The sequence below is a fragment of the Lycium barbarum genome, chromosome 5 (genome assembly GCF_019175385.1).
Source record: "Lycium barbarum isolate Lr01 chromosome 5, ASM1917538v2, whole genome shotgun sequence".
Lineage (NCBI taxonomy): Eukaryota > Viridiplantae > Streptophyta > Magnoliopsida > Solanales > Solanaceae > Lycium > Lycium barbarum.
The window spans coordinates 142572090-142595250 of record NC_083341.1 but is presented as its reverse complement, the minus strand read 5'-3'; the positions used below and the strand labels follow the sequence as shown (position 1 = coordinate 142595250).

The window sequence follows — 23161 nt, the reverse complement described above, 5'->3', positions numbered from 1 at the left end:
ACCTAAAGATTGATAAATCTGAACTCGTATAGTATTACTAGTGGAGGAATGCCCATGCTATGCACGGGCCCAACAGTAGCCGCTTTAATAGGTAATGGTTAGAAATAGGAAAATAATAACAGTAGATGCAGACAGAGCTGCAGCAATAACTTTTTTTTTGATGATGTAGGTGTTTTATAATCACAAAGGCATCAAGGGGATGCATAGTTACAAAAGAAGAGGAAATGTCAGCTCATACAAAGATAACAAAAAACCTATCATAAGTCTAGAGAGCTGACAAATCCAAGAATCTATAATAAGACTAAGGAGCTAATAAAATCCAAAAAAGAGTCTGGTTTTATGCAGGGGTAGGGGTAAGATTAATCCAACTAAAAAGAGTAGTCAGGCATCTAGCCTTGAGATTGGAGCTGACAGTTACAATACCATGAAAACATCTTTGGTTCCTTTCCAACCATAAGCACCACAAAATGCAGGCAGGGACCATAGACCAGATTCTTCTGATGGCCTTCCCAACTTTCCAAGAACTCCAACAGACAAAAACTTCCCTGACAGTGCAAGGTATAACCCATTGCAAACCAAACAAAGTGAGGAACATATTCCACACCTGTAGCAACCGGACAGTGTAAGAACAGGTGGTTAATGGTTTCAGAGGTGCAATGGCACATGTAACATCTATTAGCGAGATGAAATTTCCTTTTCATGAGATTGTCCAGAGTTAAACAAGCCCTTTTTAGAGCGACCCAGCAGAAACAGGAGACTTTAGGCGGTAAATTGATTTTCCAAATGAGCTTCCAAGGCCATTGGTCAATCAGGTCCTTGTTGGAGCTCAGAAGCAGGTAGCCTTCTTTGACAGAATAAGAACCGTCCTTGTTACTGCCCCACTTAATTCTGTCACTTCTCTGAGTGAGAACTGGACTGTTCTGTAGACACCCAGAGCTGCAGCAATAACTATTATAAGCTGCCAGCAAAGTAAACGTGAAGCATACCATCTTGGCTAAAGTGATTAGCAAAACAATCTTGAATTTGTTTACACAAGTCATGTTATAATGAAAATTTCTAACTGAACAAAGCAGAGTTCGTTTCTGTAGGGAAAGTGCAAAGGATCACAACCATCTTATCCAAAATTTGAAAAGGGAATAGGTAAAACAAACTAAACTTGGAATAGCTATACCACTCGATTAAGTACATAAGCAACCCTCGCACTTCATTTGTTTTCACGGCATAAGCAAAATTCAGCTAATCGCCACATGTATCTCTTCTGTTGGAATTTTGAAAAAAGGAACTCTACTGAATTTATGTATCTCGAGACAGAGAACCTCCAGCAGTTTCAGTTCAACATCCACATATGAAAATACAACCTGCTCATTATATGAAACATATGAGAAGTCTCGACATTGTACTCTTTAAGAAAGCATATCGCGAAATTTGTTATGTTGTGCCATGTTTACAAATCTAGATGGTTCAATTACCATGTTAATTGAAAGTGTTGTTACGGTTATGCAAGAGACAGTTACAGTTACCCCGCCACTTCCCTATGAGAACTATCACGCTCAGATCATACAATAAAGCACAAACATGGAACTATAGCAAACCTAATATGATGATATGTTTAAGATGTGACTGGGTTAAGTCGTGGTGTGTTACTAATATTTCCTATTGTTAAAAGGGAATTAATATTTCCTATTGTTAAAAGGGAATAAGGCTGGAAGGAACTCCATGTTTTATAAAATAGTAATGGGACCCTGAACCAAGTAAAATTCTCATTTGTGTAGTGCCTCGAGACACTTAAAACTACAATAGCATAACCTGCACAAAACTATCAAGTCAAATTCTCAGTAAAGAATGTCGACTCAAAACAGAATAGCAATTAATGAAAAAAGTTACCTGAACCATCATAAGCTGACAACAATTTCACACGCAGGTTCACTTGTACAATTGTGCATGAAAAACTTTTGGAAGTAAGAACTAAGTGCAGTCTGATATATCAGCTACAATAAGATCTGGGCAAAGCACATAAAAAAAAACCTGAAAGCATGGCAGTAGACCAATATATATATAAAGCAAAACACATACTACCAAAGAGGTGAAACAATATCCTTATAGCACAATCATTGCAGTAATCTAATTTTGATTCAGTATTGCAACCAACTGCAATCTAAAACTTAGATCTTGAGGTTTGCTTAGTGCAATAGTTGAACAAGTTCGTGCTAAAAATTGGAGATTCTAGAACTTTTCTTACGCAAATACCAAAGTTTTTCATACACAGGCATAAGAAGGTAAGTAGAGCCCCCCCCCCCCCCCCCCCCCTTCCTTAAAAGGAAAAAAAAAAAAAACTTGCATATACCAATTTTCACAATAAAATTTCCCTGGAACCCCTAAAAGCCAAATCAGACACCGACTCTGCAATACGATTTTTTTTTCCAAAAGTTATGTTCAAGTAACTCTGTAAATTTCAAATAGGAAAAAGTCCATTCGCTCCTCTAAATTGCAAATGCCTAACAAATCAAAACTTAAGATGAAGCTTCGAAGTACATAATTAAGAACAAAAGACAGATATTTATCCAAATGTTGAACAATGAGATTGCCTTGATGGAGAGAAGCTAGAGCGGCACCTCTTAGTATTTTTATTAACATTATCAAAACAATATTGCAACTAAGTTATTCTACAATCGAGTTTTGAAGAATAGACTGCAGAAAACACGGCTTAAACATTCTTCTTCCAGCATTTAAAAAAAAACTCATGCACAAAGAATTTTTTAGATAATAACTTATAATATCTTGTCAGCAAATTTTTTAATACAGGTTGAATACAAATCCAGTCATTCCACATTAATAAAGGAGCAACTACAAGATATGTTAAGAGTTGCCATTTATCTTAAGGCAGCCAAATAGTTCACTCTGAGAACATTCGACAACTACACGCCGAATTTGGATATAAGACAGTGGTTATTCCTAAAGTCTGGAGGCAAATAAGACATTTACGTATATAGTCTTTTCACTGCATGTATCCTTATTTAAAGGAATAGATCTCACTGCTTGTATTCATATTTAAAAGAACAGACTGAAAGTTTATACGGCTATTTAGAACTTACACATGAAACTAAGAGATCCACGGTGAATCAGTGTTATCAAAAGCGAAAAGCGCAAAAAAGCTCTAAGGTCAGCCTGGGGCTTTAAGCAACAACAACAACAACAACAACATACCCAGTGAAATCCCACAATATGAGGTCTGGGGAGGGTAAAGTGTACGCAGACCATACCCCTATCTCGGAAGACAGGGAGGCTGAGGCTTTAAGCGCAAAACGCAAATAAAGCGTGGGCTTTAATGAAAAAAGGCACAATGGTGCAAAAATACAAATATATATACGTTTAGTCCAAGACTAATAGTAATAAGCATGAATAACAAATATATGGACAAAGAAATTGTAAAAACATTACGATAAAGTGAAATATCAATTATCTAGTATCACGTCTTCAAGAAAGGCTCAAGGGCAAGGAAAAGTTGTCTTAGAGCCTTGATGATAACACTGAAGCGCAAATAAAGCGAGGCGAATCTCTCAGCATGTTTTGAGCCTCGCTTCAGGGCTTAAGCGCGCCTTTGACAACACTGCGGTGAATAATGTGTAGAGAAGAAACTGATCCTGACCAAGCTTTCAAAGTTGTCAAAAAAAGGCAAATCACAACCAGGAAACTCAATTGCGGGAGGCCTAGGTGCAATATCTGAGGAAAATGTACCACTTTTAGGGCGCGTTCATTACAACATATAAGCAAAAGAAGCTGGTTATAGTGGTCCGGGTCACCCTAATATACACAGGTTTACTGACTCCTCCTAAGTGGTTGTTCAAGAAAATAGAGAAGTCACTTCAAAAGTCATAAACTTGTAGCACAAAATCACCGGAAGAGTTGCAAATCTCAAAAGAGGCGAGTACACGTAACAAACCAGCATGCGATAATTTCAATTCCAATTTTGTGTCTCATATATTGTAAGGAAGGTGTTAAAAATTGAATTTTCTATTAATCCTCAATTTTATTGTTAAAAACGCAAAATTTTCTCACATAATAAAATATAACAATTTGCAGCTAATTCTTCCTTGTTGTCATACCAAATCAAAGTAGGAATAATTACAAGAAATATCAAATCATTCCAACATAAACCATCTACTAACAAAAGAGTGACAGAAAGCGGAGAAATATTTCAAAGAAGAATGATTTTGGTCAGCTCAGGAAAGATATTCTGAGTAAATTTCCTCATTTTTATTTCTAACCTTTTATGTGTCCTCGGTGGAGCAGTTGGTGCTACAAATGCAAGGTTGTGCTACACATTCGCTTGAGATGGTGCATTATTCATTTGCTTTCTAGCACATTTTGAAACGTAAACATGCTCGACGCAAGCAGGAGAATTAGATAATATTTAGACAAACTTAGTAAAGAAATAATTTATAGTCATAAAAACAGAAAGGCATGAATTGTGCAAGAAGTTCTTTCAGTTATTCTTCAAGCAAGGCAGCTAGTATGTCATCGATGGGTTTCTGTGAACAATGAAATGGTTAACATTACCCATTTTGAAATCCCATATTTTAGCTGCAATGTTTTTACAAATAACACAAGCAGTATAAGGAAACGACATATTTCAAAATCTAATACCAATGCTAAGATTAAGGAGCTAATTAAATATGTAACAGGAACAGAAGGAGTATAACTGTCTCACGATTGATTACGTATAACTCTGTGACAACACACTTTGGGCAAAATAAAAATGAAAAGTTGCATTTTGTTATGTCACCAGTTTTCCATGTAGCAAAACTATTTTTTTTCTTTTCCTGCTGAGAAAAACAAATATAGATTGTTTTAAGGTCTTGTTCTGTTTCTTCTTTGTTGGAGAGGAAGCACTGGGAGAAACACAAGCCAAAAAGAGAAGTCTGCACTTCTAAGAATTCTAACAGTGATGGCTTATTCATGATGGCCTATTCATTCTTTCCCCTTCTCTCTCTCTCTGTGTCTTTCTGTCGAAACAAATAAGCTCTTTCACAATAAGATTTATAGGAAATTTTATTTTCCAAGGGGTTGGAAATTATATTTGATTCCTCCTTTTCCAATTGGCGATATACGTCAAACTCTAGTTCATGTTTTAGTCGACTTAGAAGATGCAAAGGAGTCGAAAATTTTATTCAGCCAACTTCGGAAATCCAAAAGAAGCCCAAAAATCCTCATGAACTGAAGCAAACACCAACAACCAAACAAAATGAAGCAGAATAGTAGGAAAACAACAGTGAATACAATGGGAAGCTTAACCAATTCGCTGTAAAGCTCACCCGGCGAGTACTTTTTCAAGCTTGTCGGCAACAACATCAAATTCACGACGAGGAAAAAAATAAAAAGATGGTCCAGGAGGAAAATGTAGTGAAATTTCAGTACTTCCAAGTAGATTAAACAAGGTTTCCCCGAAATTTCTTCCATCCCTGTGCTGAATAAGCAATTTCATAGCGACTCGACAGAATAGAAACAAAAATAGAAATCACATTCTAATAACATAGCAGTAACAACATAAAGCTCACCCATGAAGAAGAAGAAGAATGAAACTGCGAATTTCGATAAAGCGATAAGAACGATGATTCCCAAAGACCAACCCGAAAGCAACAATCGACGAAAATCCACCAAGAGCAAGGAATAAGAGCGAAGACAAGAAGCGTACCGGCGAATAGAGGAGCTTTCAGAACCGTAGAGCAAATTGATAGACTCGTAGAGAAGCGAAGTGATGACCGTGAGTTCATCCTGAAATGAGTCGGTGTAGATTGTTGAATGACCGAATTACCCTCATGCCAGGCAGGCATGTTGACCCTGAGCTGCCTGCTTATCCCCACTTATAGTATAGTAGTAGATAGGCTAATGAAGAACACATATATGTCAAAAAAAAAAAATTGCCAGTATGGGAAGATCAATCAAGGATATGAAGATTCGCTACTGACATACTTAAACCATGTAGCTTACGAAAGATTTTAATATTGCTATTTCCTATTTTTCAATAGACCAAAAAAACATTATATATGAACATTACGTGAAACCTTTTGAGGGGTATTTATATTTGAACATAAAGAAAACTAAGAAATATAGATGTTTAATCGTACCTCTAAGTAATCAAAATTAAAAATGCCATAAGCACAAAACATTAGAGAAGGAGCTGAAGCTTAAAACAGATATTGCCTTCAAGAAATACAAGTCTTAAAACTCAAGCCATTATCTTTGAAGATCTTGTAAACAGACTGTCAACAACCTTCCCCATATTTGAAATAGTTTCCAGTGTAGCCGGGTAAATCTCGTCTTGCTTAGGGTCTTCAAAAATTACAAGGCATCCGGCACCCTGGTCCAGCGTCCCAGCGAACTTCTTATCTAATATCATTTGAGATAACTTCTTCTCAACATGGTCAGCAGGCAACTCAATCAACTTAGCAATATTTGCAATCTCGACCCTTGAGAAAGGCTTGATCAACCTGCAAAGATTCTGCTCCATTAAGGTGTCATAGAGCGAAGACAGGTGCCTATGGACGATAGGATCTTCATCAAGCTGAGCCTTAAAGTTGCGAAGAGCAATCTCAAAGAGCTTCAAAGATCGCTTGGAGTGAGCATCAGCAACAGCTTTCATAGCATCAAGTTCCGGCCCCAGATATTCCAATCCACGCGAAGATATTATTCCTGCAACATCATCAGCCTGGCTGACCATGATTTTGCATAGCAACATATACTTAAGGCTGTATTTGGCCTTGGCATTGGGATCTTTTTTTGATGAAGTGTTCTTGGGATCGCGAGCAAGGGCATTAAATGCCTCAAACGCCTCATAGAAATAGCTGTAAGCAGTTTTATAATCTTTTTCTTCTGCATGAAGTATTCCACTCTGCAAATCAATTTCACCTTGCTGATCTGGATGGACATAAATAGCATTGGCTGCAGTTCGAGCAGCTGTAAGCGCAGCCTTGGCCTTGGGAAGATTCCTCAAAGAAAAATGGAGCTTGCTCTCCAGCAAGTCAATCTCCATAAGAAGCAGCTTGTCATCCAGTCTTCTCACCTCCTTGATCAGTCCTGAAAGGAGTGTCAATGCTTCAGAATACTCCTTGTTTTCCATCAGAAGAGCAGCAAGTTTCGCCTCAATTTTCTGACGAAGGAAAGTTCGTTTCTCCGAATGGGTCCATTGCACTATCTCCTTGCAAAGTGTAATCCGAAGGTCAGATGTACCCGGTATTTTTGCCACTGCATCAATGATTCCTTTATTAACAATTTTGGCTGTTTTTGCCTTGGGTATTAAAGAGAAGAAGGGACGCAACTGGATGAGAAGGTTTTTGAGATCCTCAGCCCTATTCTCTCGACTTAGGAGGTCACAGAGATTGAAGATTGCCTGCTCTTTGATCCTTAGAGCCTCGGAAGATGATGAAGGGTTCTCAAGCATGCGGTAGAGAATGGAGATAGCCTCAGATGGGGTATTAGCCTCAGAAGCCTGAGCTAGCGAATCTGTGGTTGCAGGTATATGCGAGGATGACATTATTACAGCTAGCAGATTTTTAAGTCCTGCATTTTTAGTCAACAAGCAAATTAGATATGTAACAAGCAAAGAGGTAGAATTCAGGATGTCTTAAGTTACATAGATTCTATTTTGCAATTAGTGGCTAAAGATGTGAGAGTAGTTAAAGTGAAGAAACTGCATTAAGCTATGCCAGCTACTTTGACATAGAAAGCAAAGCTTCACCAATATGTAAGCAACTGCAGGAGTACTCTTTAGCTGAAAGGCTCTAATAGGGCTAAAGGCTGTTAAAAACATTGGACCTAAAGTAAACGTATCACTTTAGCTAAAATAAAAGCAACTCAATTTCTTGTCCTGACGCAAAAGAACAGAGAAGGAAGACTTAAACATGGACCCTTGTCCTCAATTTCCTCCCAAGTATTTATACCTCTGCAATTTAATTATCCTAACAACTTGTGAGTTCCGAAAAAAAAATTCTCCTAACTTGTAGAGTGAAGGTTAGCTAGTCTGATGGACATAATGAGATTTTAAAGAGAGAATCCATTGAGCTTTGATGAAAGCAGTATAGATATTTTCGTGAATCAAAATCCCGAACAAGCAATGGACACGAATGTAAAACCAGCATGAACCTTTAAAGCTCCAACACAAACACATTTAGAAAGCAACATAAAAACACTATCTTCAGCATTCTTGAAAACTCAAAGAAACGACCAGTGACTACCATTATCTATTATAGCCAATATACACCAAATGTGTTGAAGCATTAAAGCAACATGTGAGAAATAAAGCTGAATTTAATATAAGAGCAAACTAGAGACCAAGATTCATGAGATCAACATGAAACCCTCATTTGTTCATATAAATATCATATGTAAAAATCATTTCCGGATGGCACCGTTAAAAAAAAATCCCTCTCAGATATCAAGGGCAAATGATCCTCCACACAATCCCCAGGGTTATCACTAAAACTCTAGAAGACTCCTCAATTTCTTTTTTTGGGAATTGTGTAAGAATAAAAAACTGCTCGATTTCTGCACCAATACTCAACGCACACACTGATGGACAAAAGGAGAAAGATTATAGGCATAATACATAGACAAGACAACCATCTGAGCTTGCCAGAAAAACTCATTTAGAGACCTCAACTAAGTGTGTAATCTATTCAGCATGACATACGTGCCAAATGTGCCTATTAAACACAATACTAACCATCACCAAGAGTGTCAAATCCAGACGCAGGTGACATCGCAATTGACCAAGTGAGAGGATGACATGTGGCAATTGAGACCAAGTAATCCACCAAAAAACTATCCTAGCTGGACTTTTTAGGCCAACTAAAATAGATATAATAGCTAACTCTCAGAATCACCATCTCTACCAAACATTTATACAAGCCCTCACCATTGATTACACAGATACAACCCATAATAACTGCATAACTATGGCAGCCACCAAGAAGCAGTGTATGAGCATAGGCAAAAATGGTGGACTTGAGAGGGGAAGAAGGGGGCATGAGAGAGATGATGATGTCGGCAGTCATGTCAGGAGAATTAGTCAGTTCGTGTGCTTAAATTCAAGTAAGGATCACGCGTTGTGCGATGTCAACGTGTTGTGTTCAGTAGGCGCATTTTATACCTACTCAAGTGTTCAAGAGGTCACACCCTTAGTTGAGGTGTCTAACAGAAAAAATTGGCAAGTTCAAGAGGCTTTCTATGTATTTTGCCAAGATTATAAAAAGCACTAACCATCTACAATCTACACATAAAAAGACACGAGTATGTAGTAGGCGTAATGATACATTTTGAAAGGCAAAATTGATTGAGGACTTCAAGCGTGACTCCAACAAAATCAAAGTAAAATCAAACATGACAAACAATCAACAACAACATCACAGCTTCCAGAGAGTAAATGGGTGATGACTACCTACATTGATGAAAACTCAAGGTCTCATAAGACCATTGAATAGGCAGCGAACATATTTAAGCATTCATGAAATTCCTGAAATCGAACCCATTAACTAGACCTTACACCCTAGTTGCTCAACAGTCCCAAACTGATGATAAAGGTTCTATCAAAAGTCCCAACTTGATTGGGACTGAGGCCTAGTTGTTGTTGTATTTAAGAGAACAACAACAATAACTCTTCGTCATCTGACGGTGTGGCCTAGTGATCAATGAAATTGGAGGAGAACTGAGATCTCAAGTTCAAATCCTAGCGAGAGCGAAAAACCACTAGGTAATTTCCTCTCATCTAGCTAAGCGTTTGGTAGGCAAATTTATCTGGTACTCTGAGCTGATGGGAAGTAACAAGTACCTAGTAGAATAGTCGAGGTGCGGGCAAGTTGGTGTGTCTGGACACCAACAACAACAAACCCAGTATTTCCCACATGTGGGGTCTGGGGAAGGTAGATGTACGCAGACCTTACCCCTACCTCCGGGAGATAGAGAGGTTGCTTCCTAAAGACCCTCGGCTCAAAGTAATGTGAAACAAAGCAGTTTGAAAAAAGAAAATACATAAGTAAATAAGGCATAGCAAGTAATAGGGAGAGTGTAACATAGCATTGAGAGCAAAATAACGCAATAACCGACGCACAAGAAACAACAGGTAGTAACAGTGACAAGAAACTACGAGAATAATGCTAATACTAACTACCCACCAAGCCTATCCGCAAGAGAGCGGGACAACACTCAACTACCCACTAACAACAACAACATACCCAGTGAAATCCCACAACGCGAGGTCTGGGGAGTACAGTATACACAGACCTTACCCCTACCTCCTGGAGACAGAGAGGTTGTTTCTGAAAGACCCTCGGCTCAAGAGAAAGCATGAAAAAAAGGTCAAGTAAGGACAAGCAATTCAAAGCAGTATGTAAATGAAAATAACGAAACCGAAAAAGCCATGAACTCAACTACCTACTAACCTTCTGCCTTAATCCAAAAAAAAAACAAAAAAATAATTCCTCAATCCTATAAACTAGTTAAATTTATCCTTATGAATCCTCAATACCAGTTCCATTCTACTTGCTAAGTAATTTGAGACAGCTATTTTTAGTAACCACTACAAATCATTTGAGATTATGTTCTACATTCTCCAAGGAGATTATATCTAGCAACTTAAATTCAAATATCTCAAGTTCGCAACACACATTTAAGTATTATGAACACAAACAGCTCACAAAAGCATTGTAAAATTCGCAATTAACTCGTAATAAAAAAAGGGTTAGGGTTTTTTTTCAGTACTAAAGAGGATTATGAAACTTACAAAAAGACTTTGGCCGGATAAACAGAAACGTAGTTGGCGTGCACAGTAATTAATTAAACCTTTTGTTGAGAGCGAAAAGTCTGAATTAATAAACGGAAAAGGGCCAAAATTAGTCGTGAAAAATAGTTCAGTCATATGCTTCGTTATACTTTAGGACCAATTATACTCTTACCGTCAATTATACCTATTAGACAATTTATGTCTAATTACCGTCATACTATGAGTCAATTATACCTATTAGACAATTTATGTCTAATGGCTGCCACATGGCATCCCAACCCTTCAAAATTATTTTACCGATTTTTTACTCACTAAAATAATCCAATCCGTCCCGATTTTTTTTTCCAGCCAAACTAATACGGTTTCGAGTTTAAATTTTAGAGACAGAGAAATTTGTGTTTATTAAATTGGACCGGTAATTCTAAATATCAAATGATTAAATAAGAAAAAGAGAAAACGTCAACATCTTTTTCAAATTAGTATTTACAAGATTTAAAAAAATCCAAAAAATGAGGGAGGAGAGAGGTGCGGGGGCGGGAGTGAGGGGTGTTGTGAAGGAGTAACTAAGGTCCCATTCGTCATGATTCTCTTATTTTTCTAAAACATTAAAATGATTTTTCAGTTGCAAGTGAAAGAAATTTATTTACAAAATTTTAACTTTTTTTTGTAAAACTCATTTAAGATAACTCATGTCGAATATCCGATCAAGCATGACCCTGTTAAAACGTGACAAATGAATCAAATCATACTTTATATTAAGTCACTGCATGTTCAATCTGTTGAAATAACCTTGTTTAGTGTAAAGAATAAATAATTTATTCTCTCTCCCTCTTCAATTCTTTTTAATTGTTGATTTATTGGTTGATTTGAATGGCCTGGTTAGTGGTCATTAAGTCCTCTTTAATGGCTGCGTTAATGGCTCATTAAGTCCTTATTCGACCCTTCAGATTTTCAGCTTGTATAAACTACTCTTCTTAATTGATGAATTACCGACACCAAAAAATTCAAGGGTCATGTCCTCTACCTTGATACTGGACCTCCACATCCTTCTATCAAGGGTCATGTCCTTGATAAGCTGAAACTGTGCCATATTCTGCGTAATCACCTCTCTCCAAGACTTCTTTGGCCTACCTCTCCCTCTCTTCTGGCCCATCATTGCGAACCTCTCACACCTCCTCACAGGGCCATTCACACATCTCCTCTGCACATGACTGAACTATCACAACCTTCCTTCCCGCATCTTGTCCACCAAGGGGTCCGCTCTTATCTTGTCCCGAATCACTTTATTCCGAATCATATCTCTTGTGTTATGCCCACACTGCCGCACATCCATCTTAGCATCCTCATCTCTACTACCTATACCTCCTAGTACGCTGAAGTACCTGTGATTATTGATATTTCTTAATTTGGTACATTATTTAGCTGTTCAATAATCACCTTTTTATTTCATCATTTAAAAATCACTTTTTATGAACAGTTGTGTATATAGCTATCTTTTACATGATTTTTTTTTTCGGAAAAGGCTCAAATATGCCATTGAACTATCGGAAATGGCTCATTTATGCCACTATTCAATAGTTTTGCTCATTTATGCCATCGAACTCATTTTTCATGTAGAAGGATACTTACAAAAATGAAGAGCATGTAAAACTAATTAGCTCCACCATGGAAAGTAATTTGTGGCTGGCCATGATTATTGTTCGTCATCCCCAAACCCAAACCTCACCAATTTGGAGTTTGTTGTACATTATTCGAGTTGGTCCTTTTGGATTTATAGGTAGAAGAAACAAAAAGTTCAATTTTTTTTTTTACACCTTTTCACTTACTTGGGCCTGCGACATATTTGTGCACTTATTCTCGGCCGAGGCCATAGATTATAAATCCAGAAAACATGTGATTTCATATTCAGAACTGGGAGTGTTTATTACTATACTTCTTATATTCAATTAAGTCCAGTTATCCTTGTGTTTCAGTTTCAATACCAGTTTCAGTTACAGCTTTCAGTTGAATCAGGTTACTTGGCGAAGATTTTAAAATGACAGAATAGTACAAAAAATCTTGTGATAATTCCAGAGAGATTTGAGTTTAAAATTTCATCTCTGGAAGAGTCTAAAGATCTCTCTACCAAATCGTTTGAAGAACTAATCAGTGCTCTTCAAGCACAAGAGCAAAGAAGAGCCTTTAGATGAGACAATGTTATTGAGGGTGCTTTTTATTTTCAAAACAGAAAAAAAGAAGTTAACTATCCTGTTTGCAAATACTGCAAAAAAAAAAAAAAAAAAAAAACACTTGAAATTTTTTTGTTTGTTGGTGGAGACCTGATGCAATATATGGAAATTGCAAACAAACAGGCCATGTTACGAAAGTGTGCAAGAACAATCCTCAAGCACAAACAACAGAAGCAGAACTTGAGGAGGAGGAACTTTTTTAAATGGCAGTTCCTAAAGCAAGGAGCAGTGTTAGAAATATGCTTTAGTGCTGCAGTATTTTTTATTTTACTGCCTTTAGTTATTTTGAATAAATCTAAGTCAATAAGCTTTCCTATTCATAAGGAATTTGTTTGTTAGTTTTAGATCTTTTAGCGATTAGGATTGTGATAGCTGCTATACTTTAGTAGATTTTTCTACTTAAGTTATTTACTTTCTCAGCTATTTAAAGCAAACCAGTAGATCAATAAAAAAATTATTCTTAACTGCATTAAAGTCTTAGGCTTCAATTTTTTCTTCCTCTATTATTTTCCTATATTTCTTTTCTTTCAAAAACCATTGAGAGAATTTTCAATCAACATTTTCAACCCTTTTTGCTGCCCCATCTTTTAAAAAACCAACAATCATATTTGAAATGTCATTCCCCATTTCATGATACCTTGCTCCGAGAAGCCTCCTATGTCTGTTGATCTGTGCTCTGTTGCTTCGTAACTTCATCTTCCCCTCCTAGTACCCCTACTAAACATGTCCTGTTGCAAAATCCATTTGGAATTAGATGGAGAGTTCGTTGAAATATTTGCGACGAGTATAATTCATACGAATTTTCATTATTGAAAGTCTGCGTTTTTCTAGTAATGATTTTGCATAGTCTACTTTCAACTCTATAATTCAAGCATTTTATGAGAAGTGACTAAATCAATTTACAGAATACAATGTTTTTGTCATATTCTAATTTGTATATTTTTCCAGACAACATACGTTCAAAGTTCAATATTTATTTAAGGAAAGTTGTTCTCGTGCCTGAAAGCTTTTCTTCTTATGTTCTGTTATTCTATTTTTTCTAATAGGTAACAGGTTCGCCTCCAAGGCCCTGCGACAATCCAATTGGAGATCATTATTTGTTAAAGTCTATTAAGAACAAGATTGATTATTGCAGAATTCACAACATTGAAATTTTGCACATGGCACGTCTTGACCAACAACTATTAGGATACTAGTCAAAATTGCCATTAATTAGAAAATTAATGATTTCTCATCCAGAAATTGAGTGGATATCCATTATCTAAACATGATGGCAAAAATTTAATCATTCATGGATACCCTGACTTGTTAAATGGAAAATCTTGGGTTGCTTTAAATACTGGAAGTTTTCTTCTAAGGAATTGTCAATGATCTTTAGATTTGCTTGATTCTTGGTCACCAACGGGACCAAAAGGTAAAATTTGCGACGATGCTAGTAAAATTTTGTCAGCAAATTTAAAGGGTAGGCCTGATTTTTGAAGCGGACGATCAATCTGCACTGATATACCTGTTAATATTAAGGAACAATAAGTGGATGGGCAAGGTGTTTATTGGAAATTCTTATTATTTACATGGATACTGGGCTGGTTTAGTGGATCTATACGAAGAAATGATCCAAAAATACCATCCAGGTTTTGGTGATGAGAGGTGGCCATTTGTGACTCATTTTGTTGGTTGTAAGCCTTGTGGAAGTTATGGTGATTATCCAGTTGAGAAGTGTTTGAAAAGTATGGAAAGATATTTTAATTTTGCAGATAATCAACTGTGCTTAAGTTGTATGGATTTAGGCATAGAGGGTTGTGTCCTAATTTAAAAGGATCAGAAATGAGACTTTTAGGCCTTTGGAGTTTGTTAGTGAGTTTGACATTAGACATTCTTCATTTAGAGGCAGTCTATGAAATTAAATTTTCTTGAGACTTTTTTTTTTTTTGTTTGATTTTAGTGGTTTTTGAAAATTTTCTTTCTCGAAATTGTAAATTGTTTATGAAGCACATGGTCAATGATGGTTTATATAGCTGATCCCAACTTGTTTGGAACTTAGACATAGTCGTTGTTGTCATAATCTTGTAAAATTCCTTACAGACTTTAACAAAATGGAGATTGGATTTTCTTCCATCAATTTTAAGTTTTCTGAAATATCGTCGTTTAATTATGTAAAATGAAAATTAGTTATGTAAAATTCTTGTTATGTGGGGTATATGCCAAAACCTAGCTTGACTATTACAAGTTTGTTCCCCTATCTCTATTTGGCACATAAAATCCTGGCATTACTTTCTAGTTTAGACTTATTTTCTTTACATTCAAACTAACGTAACTTCCATTTTTAACTTCCTTTGAAGCTCATACATTTACATTGTACCTTTTCCTTTGATATTATATTAGGCCCTGTACCTTTTCCTTTGATATTATATTAGGCCCTGCCAAAAATTACTACTTGATAAGGAAGCTCTGTATCACGGGGAAACAATAATCAAATTATATGAATATACTCTCTTTTTCTTTTAATTATTGTTGTCACTTTTGATATTGTTCTTTATCTTACTTGTATCATTATAAGGCCTAATTACTCCATGAGCACAGTACATAATTTACTCTCTATAAGTATAACCCATGAAGACACATCGTTGAGATCTAGAGGTGAGTTTATGAACATTTTTTATATTTTCCTCCCCAATCTAATTAAACTAATTTTAATCTTACGCTCAAAATTCTTTTAACATGAGATTTCAAACATAGGAATATGTTGAACATTTCATGTTTGGTTGACATGGAATATAAGTAAGAGAATATGCTAATTAAAATGAGCATAATAGCGAAATTTATTCTTAAAAGGATAAGGAGTTCGCACAGGGCCACACATCAAAATGGACCAAAAAGAAGAACAAGATAAAAGAAATAGAAGACGGGTCTTAGAATTTTTACACATAAGTAAACACTATCTCACGAATTTAAAAAGAGAAATTAGTTACTAAATCTGCTAAAATTCACAATCCACAACATACAAATGGCTAAAATAGATAGATATTGAATTATTTTCATTAACAAACAAGCTTATAATTAAAACCTTACACCATATATAATTTAAAAAGAGAAGAACAATGGAATAAAAAGAGTGAGAGAAGAAAAATGGAAAAGGATGAGATCAGTAGCCGATTTAGAGTACAACATATGAATTCACAGGAATTCAGTAGCTTTTTTGACTTTGAACCAAGTTATTATTATATATCATCTTGATCTCCATAAACTTGAAATCCTGAATATGTTCCCGGATGAGATAACTAAAGAGTCAAAGTTCAAGGCCACTCCCTTGGAGCTTCATGCTAGTAATCTTCTCAAGTTTCTCTTCCATTTCAGGTGTTAGGTAATTTTTCCAATCCCCAACAACTCCTTTCCTAAAAAATGAACTATTAGGAACATTAGTTAAGAGTGATCCACTCTTATTAACCTCCAAACTCTTAAGCCTCTCCAAGCTACACCTCCACAAAACTTTCTCCAAATCCTCTTCATTACCAAAAGGTTTCCCAAGAAACAAGGCTATTTTTTCAACTTCCTTCTTAGGGTCTATTTTCAAGTCTTCATACTTCAAGAATAGTATTTTTTGAGGCCTCTGTTTACTTTCTTCCCAGTACTCAAGAACATGTTCAAAGAATGGTCCATACGGATGAACCCCATTGCAAAAGCACTCCACAACTTTTTCTAAAGGGAAGAAATTTTCTACACGCTTCATGTTATTGAAGAAATGCCACATGGAAATTAAGGTATCCATAGGATTTCTAGCTATATATATAATTTTGCAATTATCTGAATTTTTAATTGAATCTGGCAGAACCCTATAAGGCAAATGAGTGTGAAATAGTCTTGGAGAGGGCATTGTGTATAGATGATCAATTGGAATATTTGTAAAAGAGTTCCCGATCTCTATTGTTGGAACATGAAAATGAGGAATATCTTTAATTAAGAGGTCTTCTTCCTCTTTATTACCTCGCATGATGCATACACATATGGCCTTGAGCCACGTTGTACCTGTAAGAATACAAGGCCAGAAAAAATGATGAAGTACGTAGTTATTAAACTCTCAAAAATAATTTTCAAAAAAACTGCTAAAATGGCAGTATTGTAAAAGCGTACCGACCTCATGAGGTCAGTAAAGATTTGCGACCGGCTCATCCCGACGAGGTTGAGGTCGCATTTTTTTCAAAACCGATCTTATGAGATCCAAAATATCGATTTTCTTTACGTCTGTTTTCAGCATTTTTTTTTAGTAGTGAATGCCTTCATTATATGCTGCATGGCTGGAGCTTTACGTCTGTTTAAATATTAATTTGTTTTGAGAAAGAAGTAAAATCTCAGAAGCCGAAAATAGAAAAAAGAAAAAAAAAATTAATCAAACCAAAGATACTTTGGTTCGGTTTCAGTTACAAATATGACAAAATTGAACGACGCCCACTTACATGTTACAAATGGTTACGGTTAAACGAGTAGAAATCCTTTTAGTCGTCCGAGCAAAAATGTTAAGAACTCACATATCGTATATAAAGCTTGCATGTGAATAAGTGATCACATATATATCTTGTTAGGATTTTACGAATATGTGTGAATGGAAAATGGTCATTTACACCTCTTCATGGAAAGGCTTCACACCTCTTCATTTTTTTACTTTGTTAGCTATATATATTTAGTCATTTCCATACGAAAATTCTGATTTTATTTTTTCCTTCTTTTCTGCACTTCAAATAATTTTAGTGTGTGATTTATGTCGTTGGTTGCGTTTGCCTTTCATCAGGGTTTGAGGTACCGCTACCCTGGTGAATTATTTGGTTCTATCCTGCGAGAATATATTCTATAATTTTGGGCACATTGAGGGGAATAATTTCCTTAAGGACACACTGTAAATTCAATGAGCCCTAATTTATTTTCCTCTCTTTTCAAATTCTGTTTTAGATTATTTGCCGAATACATGTTCACAACATATCCTAGTTTGAATGAAGCAACTAAAAAAAAACACAAATTAAAGAAAACCTACCAGTTTTCATGGCGGATGCCAAGAGAACATCGTTAGGGTCTGTTTTGAAGGTTGCCTTAAACTTCATGGCTGCCTTTATAGTGGTAGGCCAGCACCAAACACCTTCCCATTGACAAAGTTCAATTTTGTCCCCAAAAAGAGCACTGGGCAACTGTTCTATGAATTTTTCTATGTCTCCTTCATTGTGAAGTGTTAATTCTTTGTCACATGACATTTTAGGAATCTAGACAGAATAAAGATAGAGGGGATATGAGGAGGAAATGAAGGACAAGTAGTGGGTGTTCAAATGGTTTGATTAGCCGAATGATGATGCATATATAGAGCCCTCAACTTAAATAACCCAAAAAGTGTCAAAGGTATCAAAATACCCCACTAAAAAAAAAGTTACCAAAATGCTTTTTGTGCACTAAATTAGTGCGCTCAATAGGGGTATGCTAAAACTGCCTCTCGTCTTCCCCACCCGACGGTCCCTCCAACCTTTAAAAAAAAAAGGTTGGTGGGTGGTGAGATGGTTGGTGGAATGTCACTTGTGAGACTTATTTTTCCTACTTTTATTAAGGAAGTCATTTTCCTCAATTTTAAGGAACTTGTATTCCTCAAGCAAATATTTTTCAAAATTTTTGATCAAACGAACATGAGAAAATTTGCAAACATTTTCCGGAAAAAAAAAATCTTCTATTCCGAACACACCCTAAAAGAAGAAGCGGGAAATATTTAGAAACTTCCATTTTATTCGGGAGTATATATATTTTTCAAATTCAAAAATATTAATGAAGAGTCAAATATTTGACTTTCTCACAAAAGAATAGGAAATTGACACCATAATCAGAGATTTCGATTTTGAGTCATGTGAATGAAAGTATTTTAGATACGGAGTGTTTTACTCCAATAGTGAGATTTTTCCATTCGAATTAGAATTAATTGAACCTCAAAGTGGATACCAAATTGCAGAGAAAATACGTTTTACAACAACAAACCACAACAAGCCCAGAGAAAATACGTATTAATCAACTATATTTTAGTGATTAGAGTACGTGTAAGAACATAACGTATGACATTTATTCATTGAGTTGGTGTAATACATTGGGTGCATATAACTCTTTAACCATTACGTTTTAAATATTTCGAAGTAAGCTTTTACCCTTGTTTCACTTGGTTGATAATATATCATCAACTTTTGCAATTTCACGGATTTAGGAATTTAACTCGGTAGATTTGATCGTGATTCTTAGCATAAACACATTATATCTTAGCATAAACACATTATACTTTAAAATTATGACGTCAAAATTACTATTTGTTGTAATTTTAGTAACTTTCAATATATATTTATGTCCTATGTCAAGTATACTGAATTCATACACTGCATCCGTCTTTTATCACCAAAAGAAGCGATAAAAAAACAGGTAGATATTTTAAGGAAAATAATGCAATCCACTGATTGACGACCCAAGAAAAATCCAAATTATTAGTGGGTACAGCTAGTGTGTGTAGCACCCACTACCCTATTGCTTAACAAAAAATTATCAACAACAACACTGATGACTTTGAACTCGTATATTATAGCATGTGGAGAATTAGCATGCCAAAGCCTAGTTCGATTAGAGCAGGCAAGCGGTGTGGTCTAAAATCTCACCGTCAGTAAAAATTAAAAATAAGGCTTAATGTATGTGTGGCCCCTAAACTTGCCCCTAATTCAAGGGTTCAATAGGAAGAACACTTAATTGAGGTGCCAAAACAAAAAAAATATGAGGCAAGTATAGAGGCCGCATATGCATTAAGCCTAAAAATAACATACTTAATATAACAATTATTATAAAAGTACTCTTCTAATAGTTTAAATATTTACATTACTTTAAAACTCACATGATACTAACATTTTGATGAGATGAACACCGCGTAACATGCCACCTCACCACCCAACACATTTTTACCCTTGCCTACTTCTTCCACCAGTAATACCTTCTCCCACACAACGCACTAGGTTCGCTACCACCATATATCAATTATTCTTTTATAAGTACACTAATAAACAACAGAAAGTCGTAATAACATATTTCATAGTAATCAAAACTGAACATGGCAATGAATTAGAAAATTGGCCATTTTAGAAATTGCAATCAAACTAAAGCAGCCGAATTTTCTACTGCTTAACTATAGAAATTTGAACTCATTTTTCATGTAGAAGGATACTTACAAAAATGAAGAACATGCAAAACTAATTAGCTCCACCGTGGAAAGTAATTGGAGGCTGGCCATGATTATGGTTCGTCATCCCCAAACCCAAACCTCACCAATTTGGAGCTTGTTGTACATTATTCGAATTGAAGTTAAAGGGTGAAATACCAAAAAAAAAAAAACAGGGAGTACTATTACTATACTTCTTATGCTCAGTTAAATCCAGTTATCCTTATGTTTCAGTTTCAATTTCAGTTTCAGTTTCAGCTTACAGTTATAGCTTTCAGTTCCGTACTTCATGTATTCATGTTATTGATTTGGGTTGCCCATTCCTCGAGCGCCCCGCAGTTATTTATTCTTTCAGTTAGTTTTACATACAAGTACAATCCAAATATACTTATGTCCCTTTTGTTCGGGGCCTGCAATCAGTCATGTTTAGCCTAGCGGGCTACACTATCATGTTTTTTCATATTATTTCTCCACTTATGTTTTAACCGGTATCTTCAGTATTATTATGATGGTTCACATGTTTTAATCAGACTGTTCAAGTTTTAACTTATATTCCGCATCAATACATTTCTCATGTTGATTCATCCAGCCACGTGGTTCGCTCGGTCTCATGCGGTCACGAGTGTCATGTTACACCCAGGCCTAGGTTCGGGACGTGACAGATAATACATCACTATAAAAAAAACATATGGAGATCAGGGAAAAAGCATAACGTTAATTAGATAACCAAATATAAGATGTCATTTCTTTTCTAAAGGAATAAAAGAAAAGAAAAAAGTCACATAAAATGAAATAAAAACAATAAAATTCTCCACTTTAAACCCGTCGACTTAGCATTTACAGCTGATTTTGCAAAGCACGCAGGTACAAGTGATGAATACACGGTATATACCTAGAATACCATACACAATAAACGCTACGCTAGTGACAAGACTACATGCATAACTAAGAAGCATTAACAGTAAAGAGGATACAAATACCGTCGGTTTACAACAGCAAAGACCACACCATATCAGAAACTGAGCCATCCGATTCATTTAATTGACATGCACACCAAGCCAGTTCAATCACTATTAGAAATATGCTTTAGTACTGCAGTAATTTTTGTTTTACTGCCTTTAGTTATTTTGAATAAGTCTAAGTTCATAAGCTTTCCTATTCATAAGGAATTTGTTAGTTAGTTTTAAATTTTTAGGGATTAGGATTGTGACGACTGCTATAATTTAAAAGATTTTTCTACTTCAGTTATTTACTTTCTCAGCCACTTAAAGCAAACCAATAGATCATTAAAAATTCATCCTCAACTGCATTAAAATCTTAGGCTTCAACTTTTTCTTCCTCTATTATTTTCCTATATTTCTTTTCTTTCAAAAATCATTGAGAGACTTTTCGAATCAACATTTTCAACCCTTTTTTGCTACCCCCTCTTTTAAAAAATCAACAATTGGTATCAGAGTCGTCATTGATCTTACGAGATCTGTGAGTTCATACCATTTTCAAAAACCATTTAAAACCAATTTTCAAACATGGCAAGCAATAGTCTCTTTTTGAGTGCCCTAAAAATTTTCACTGGTGAAAATTATCAAATTTGGTCCGTGAAAATGAAGTCATATCTTGTAGCCAATGATCTATGCGAAGTAGTAATGGAAGATAGACCCTTACAACCACTCCCTTACCCAAATTAAATCTCATTCAGAAGAGAAAACCAAAAAATCCAAAGTCAAAACTGAAATTCAAAATTCAGTGGCAGATTCAATTTTTTTAAAAAAAATATTTACTTGTGAGACAGCAAAAGAAGCATGGAAAAATAAAATAAAAAAGGTGTACCAAGGTAGTGACTGAGTCAGGCAAATGAAAAAGAATTTTGAATCTCTTAGGATGCAATAGGATGAGACTATTATTAAGTATTTTGCAAAGATCTCCTTGATTGTTAATTGAATCAGGTTACTTGGCGAAGATTTCTAAAATGACAGAATAGTAGGAAAAAATCTTGTGATAATTCTAGAGAGATTTGAGTTTAAAATTTCATCCCTGGAAGAGTCTAAAGATCTCTCTACCTTCTCTGTTGAAGAACTAATCTATGCTCTTCAAGCACAAGAGCAAAGAAGAGCCTTTAGATAAGACAATGTTACTAAGGGTGTTTTTTATTTTCAAAACAGAAAAGAAGAAGTTAACTATCCTGTTTGCAAATACTGCAAAAAGAAAACTCACTTAAAATATTTTGGAAAATTTTTGTTGTTGGTGAAGACCTGATACAATATGTGGAAATCGCAAACGAATAGACCATATTACGAAAATGTGCAAGAACAATCCTCAAGCACCAACAGCAGAAGCAGAAATTGAGGAGGAGGAACTTTTTAAATGTCAGTTCCTAAAGCAAGGAGGAGTGTTAGAAATATGCTTTAGTACTGCAATAATTTTTATTTTATTGCCTTTAGTTATTTTGAATAAGTCTAAGTCAATAAACTTTCCTATTCATAAGGAATTTATTAGTTAGTTTTAGATCTTTTAGGGATTAGGATTGTGACGACTTCTATACTTTTGCAGATTTTTTTTACTTCAGTTATTTACTTCTCAGCTACTTAAAGCGAACCAATAGATCAATAAAAATCCATTCTCAACTGCATTACAGTCTTAGGCTTCAACTTTTTCTTCCTCTATATTTTCCTGTATTTCTTTTCTTTGAAAAACCATTGAGAAACTTTTTCAATCCACATTTTCCACCCTTTTTGCTGCTCCATCTTTTCAAAAACCAAATACCACATTTAAAATGCCATTCCCCATTTCATGATACCTTGCTCCGAGAAGCCTCTTATGTCTGTTGATCTGTGCTCTGCTGCTTCATAACTTTGTCTTCCCCTCCTGTATTTACACCTCCGCAATTTAATTGTCATAACAACTTGTAGAATGAAGGTTAGCTAGTCTAATGGACATAATGAAATTCTAGGG

General features: G+C 35.5%; 2 protein-coding genes and 1 pseudogene across 4 annotated transcripts; 1 reads left to right on the top strand and 2 right to left on the bottom strand.

Annotated features, from left to right (window-relative positions):
* Nucleotides 1-2725: 2725 nt before the first annotated feature.
* LOC132642030 (26S proteasome non-ATPase regulatory subunit 11 homolog) lies at nucleotides 2726-10929 on the bottom strand. Of its 3 annotated transcripts, XR_009583040.1 has the most exons (3): nucleotides 8720-10753; nucleotides 6126-7557; nucleotides 2726-5883 (listed from the first exon to the last, which is right to left on the bottom strand). XR_009583040.1 is itself a non-coding variant. In XM_060359261.1 (2 exons), the coding sequence occupies exon 2, from the start codon at nucleotides 7529-7531 to the stop codon at nucleotides 6227-6229; it is 1305 nt and encodes a 434-aa protein (XP_060215244.1). In that variant the 5' UTR covers nucleotides 7532-7557; nucleotides 10775-10929; the 3' UTR covers nucleotides 6052-6226. The 3 variants fall into 3 exon arrangements, 2 of the variants coding, with proteins under 2 accessions (XP_060215244.1, XP_060215242.1); XM_060359261.1 differs by lacking the exons at nucleotides 2726-5883; nucleotides 8720-10753 and adding an exon at nucleotides 10775-10929 and having other exon boundaries at nucleotides 6052-7557; XM_060359259.1 differs by lacking the exon at nucleotides 2726-5883 and having other exon boundaries at nucleotides 6052-7557.
* LOC132639955 (probable xyloglucan 6-xylosyltransferase 5) lies at nucleotides 8952-15070 on the top strand (annotated as a pseudogene).
* Nucleotides 15071-16018: 948 nt separating this feature from the next.
* On the bottom strand, nucleotides 16019-18409 carry LOC132642029 (cytosolic sulfotransferase 5-like). The gene is made up of 2 exons (XM_060359258.1): nucleotides 18026-18409; nucleotides 16019-17025 (listed from the first exon to the last, which is right to left on the bottom strand). The coding sequence occupies exons 1-2, from the start codon at nucleotides 18237-18239 to the stop codon at nucleotides 16289-16291; spliced, it is 951 nt and encodes a 316-aa protein (XP_060215241.1). The 5' UTR covers nucleotides 18240-18409; the 3' UTR covers nucleotides 16019-16288.
* Nucleotides 18410-23161: the final 4752 nt, after the last annotated feature.

Coding starts and splice junctions, on each gene's coding strand:
- LOC132642030 (XM_060359259.1), bottom strand. CDS start 8,756: ATGTCACCTGCGTCTGGATTTGACACTCTTGGTGATG. Junction 7,558..8,719: donor ATTTGACACTCTTGGTGATG/GTTAGTATTGTG, acceptor CTAAAAATGCAG/GACTTAAAAATCTGCTAGCT.
- LOC132642029 (XM_060359258.1), bottom strand. CDS start 18,239: ATGTCATGTGACAAAGAATTAACACTTCACAATGAAGGAGACATAGAA. Junction 17,026..18,025: donor GGCATCCGCCATGAAAACTG/GTAGGTTTTCTT, acceptor GTATTCTTACAG/GTACAACGTGGCTCAAGGCC.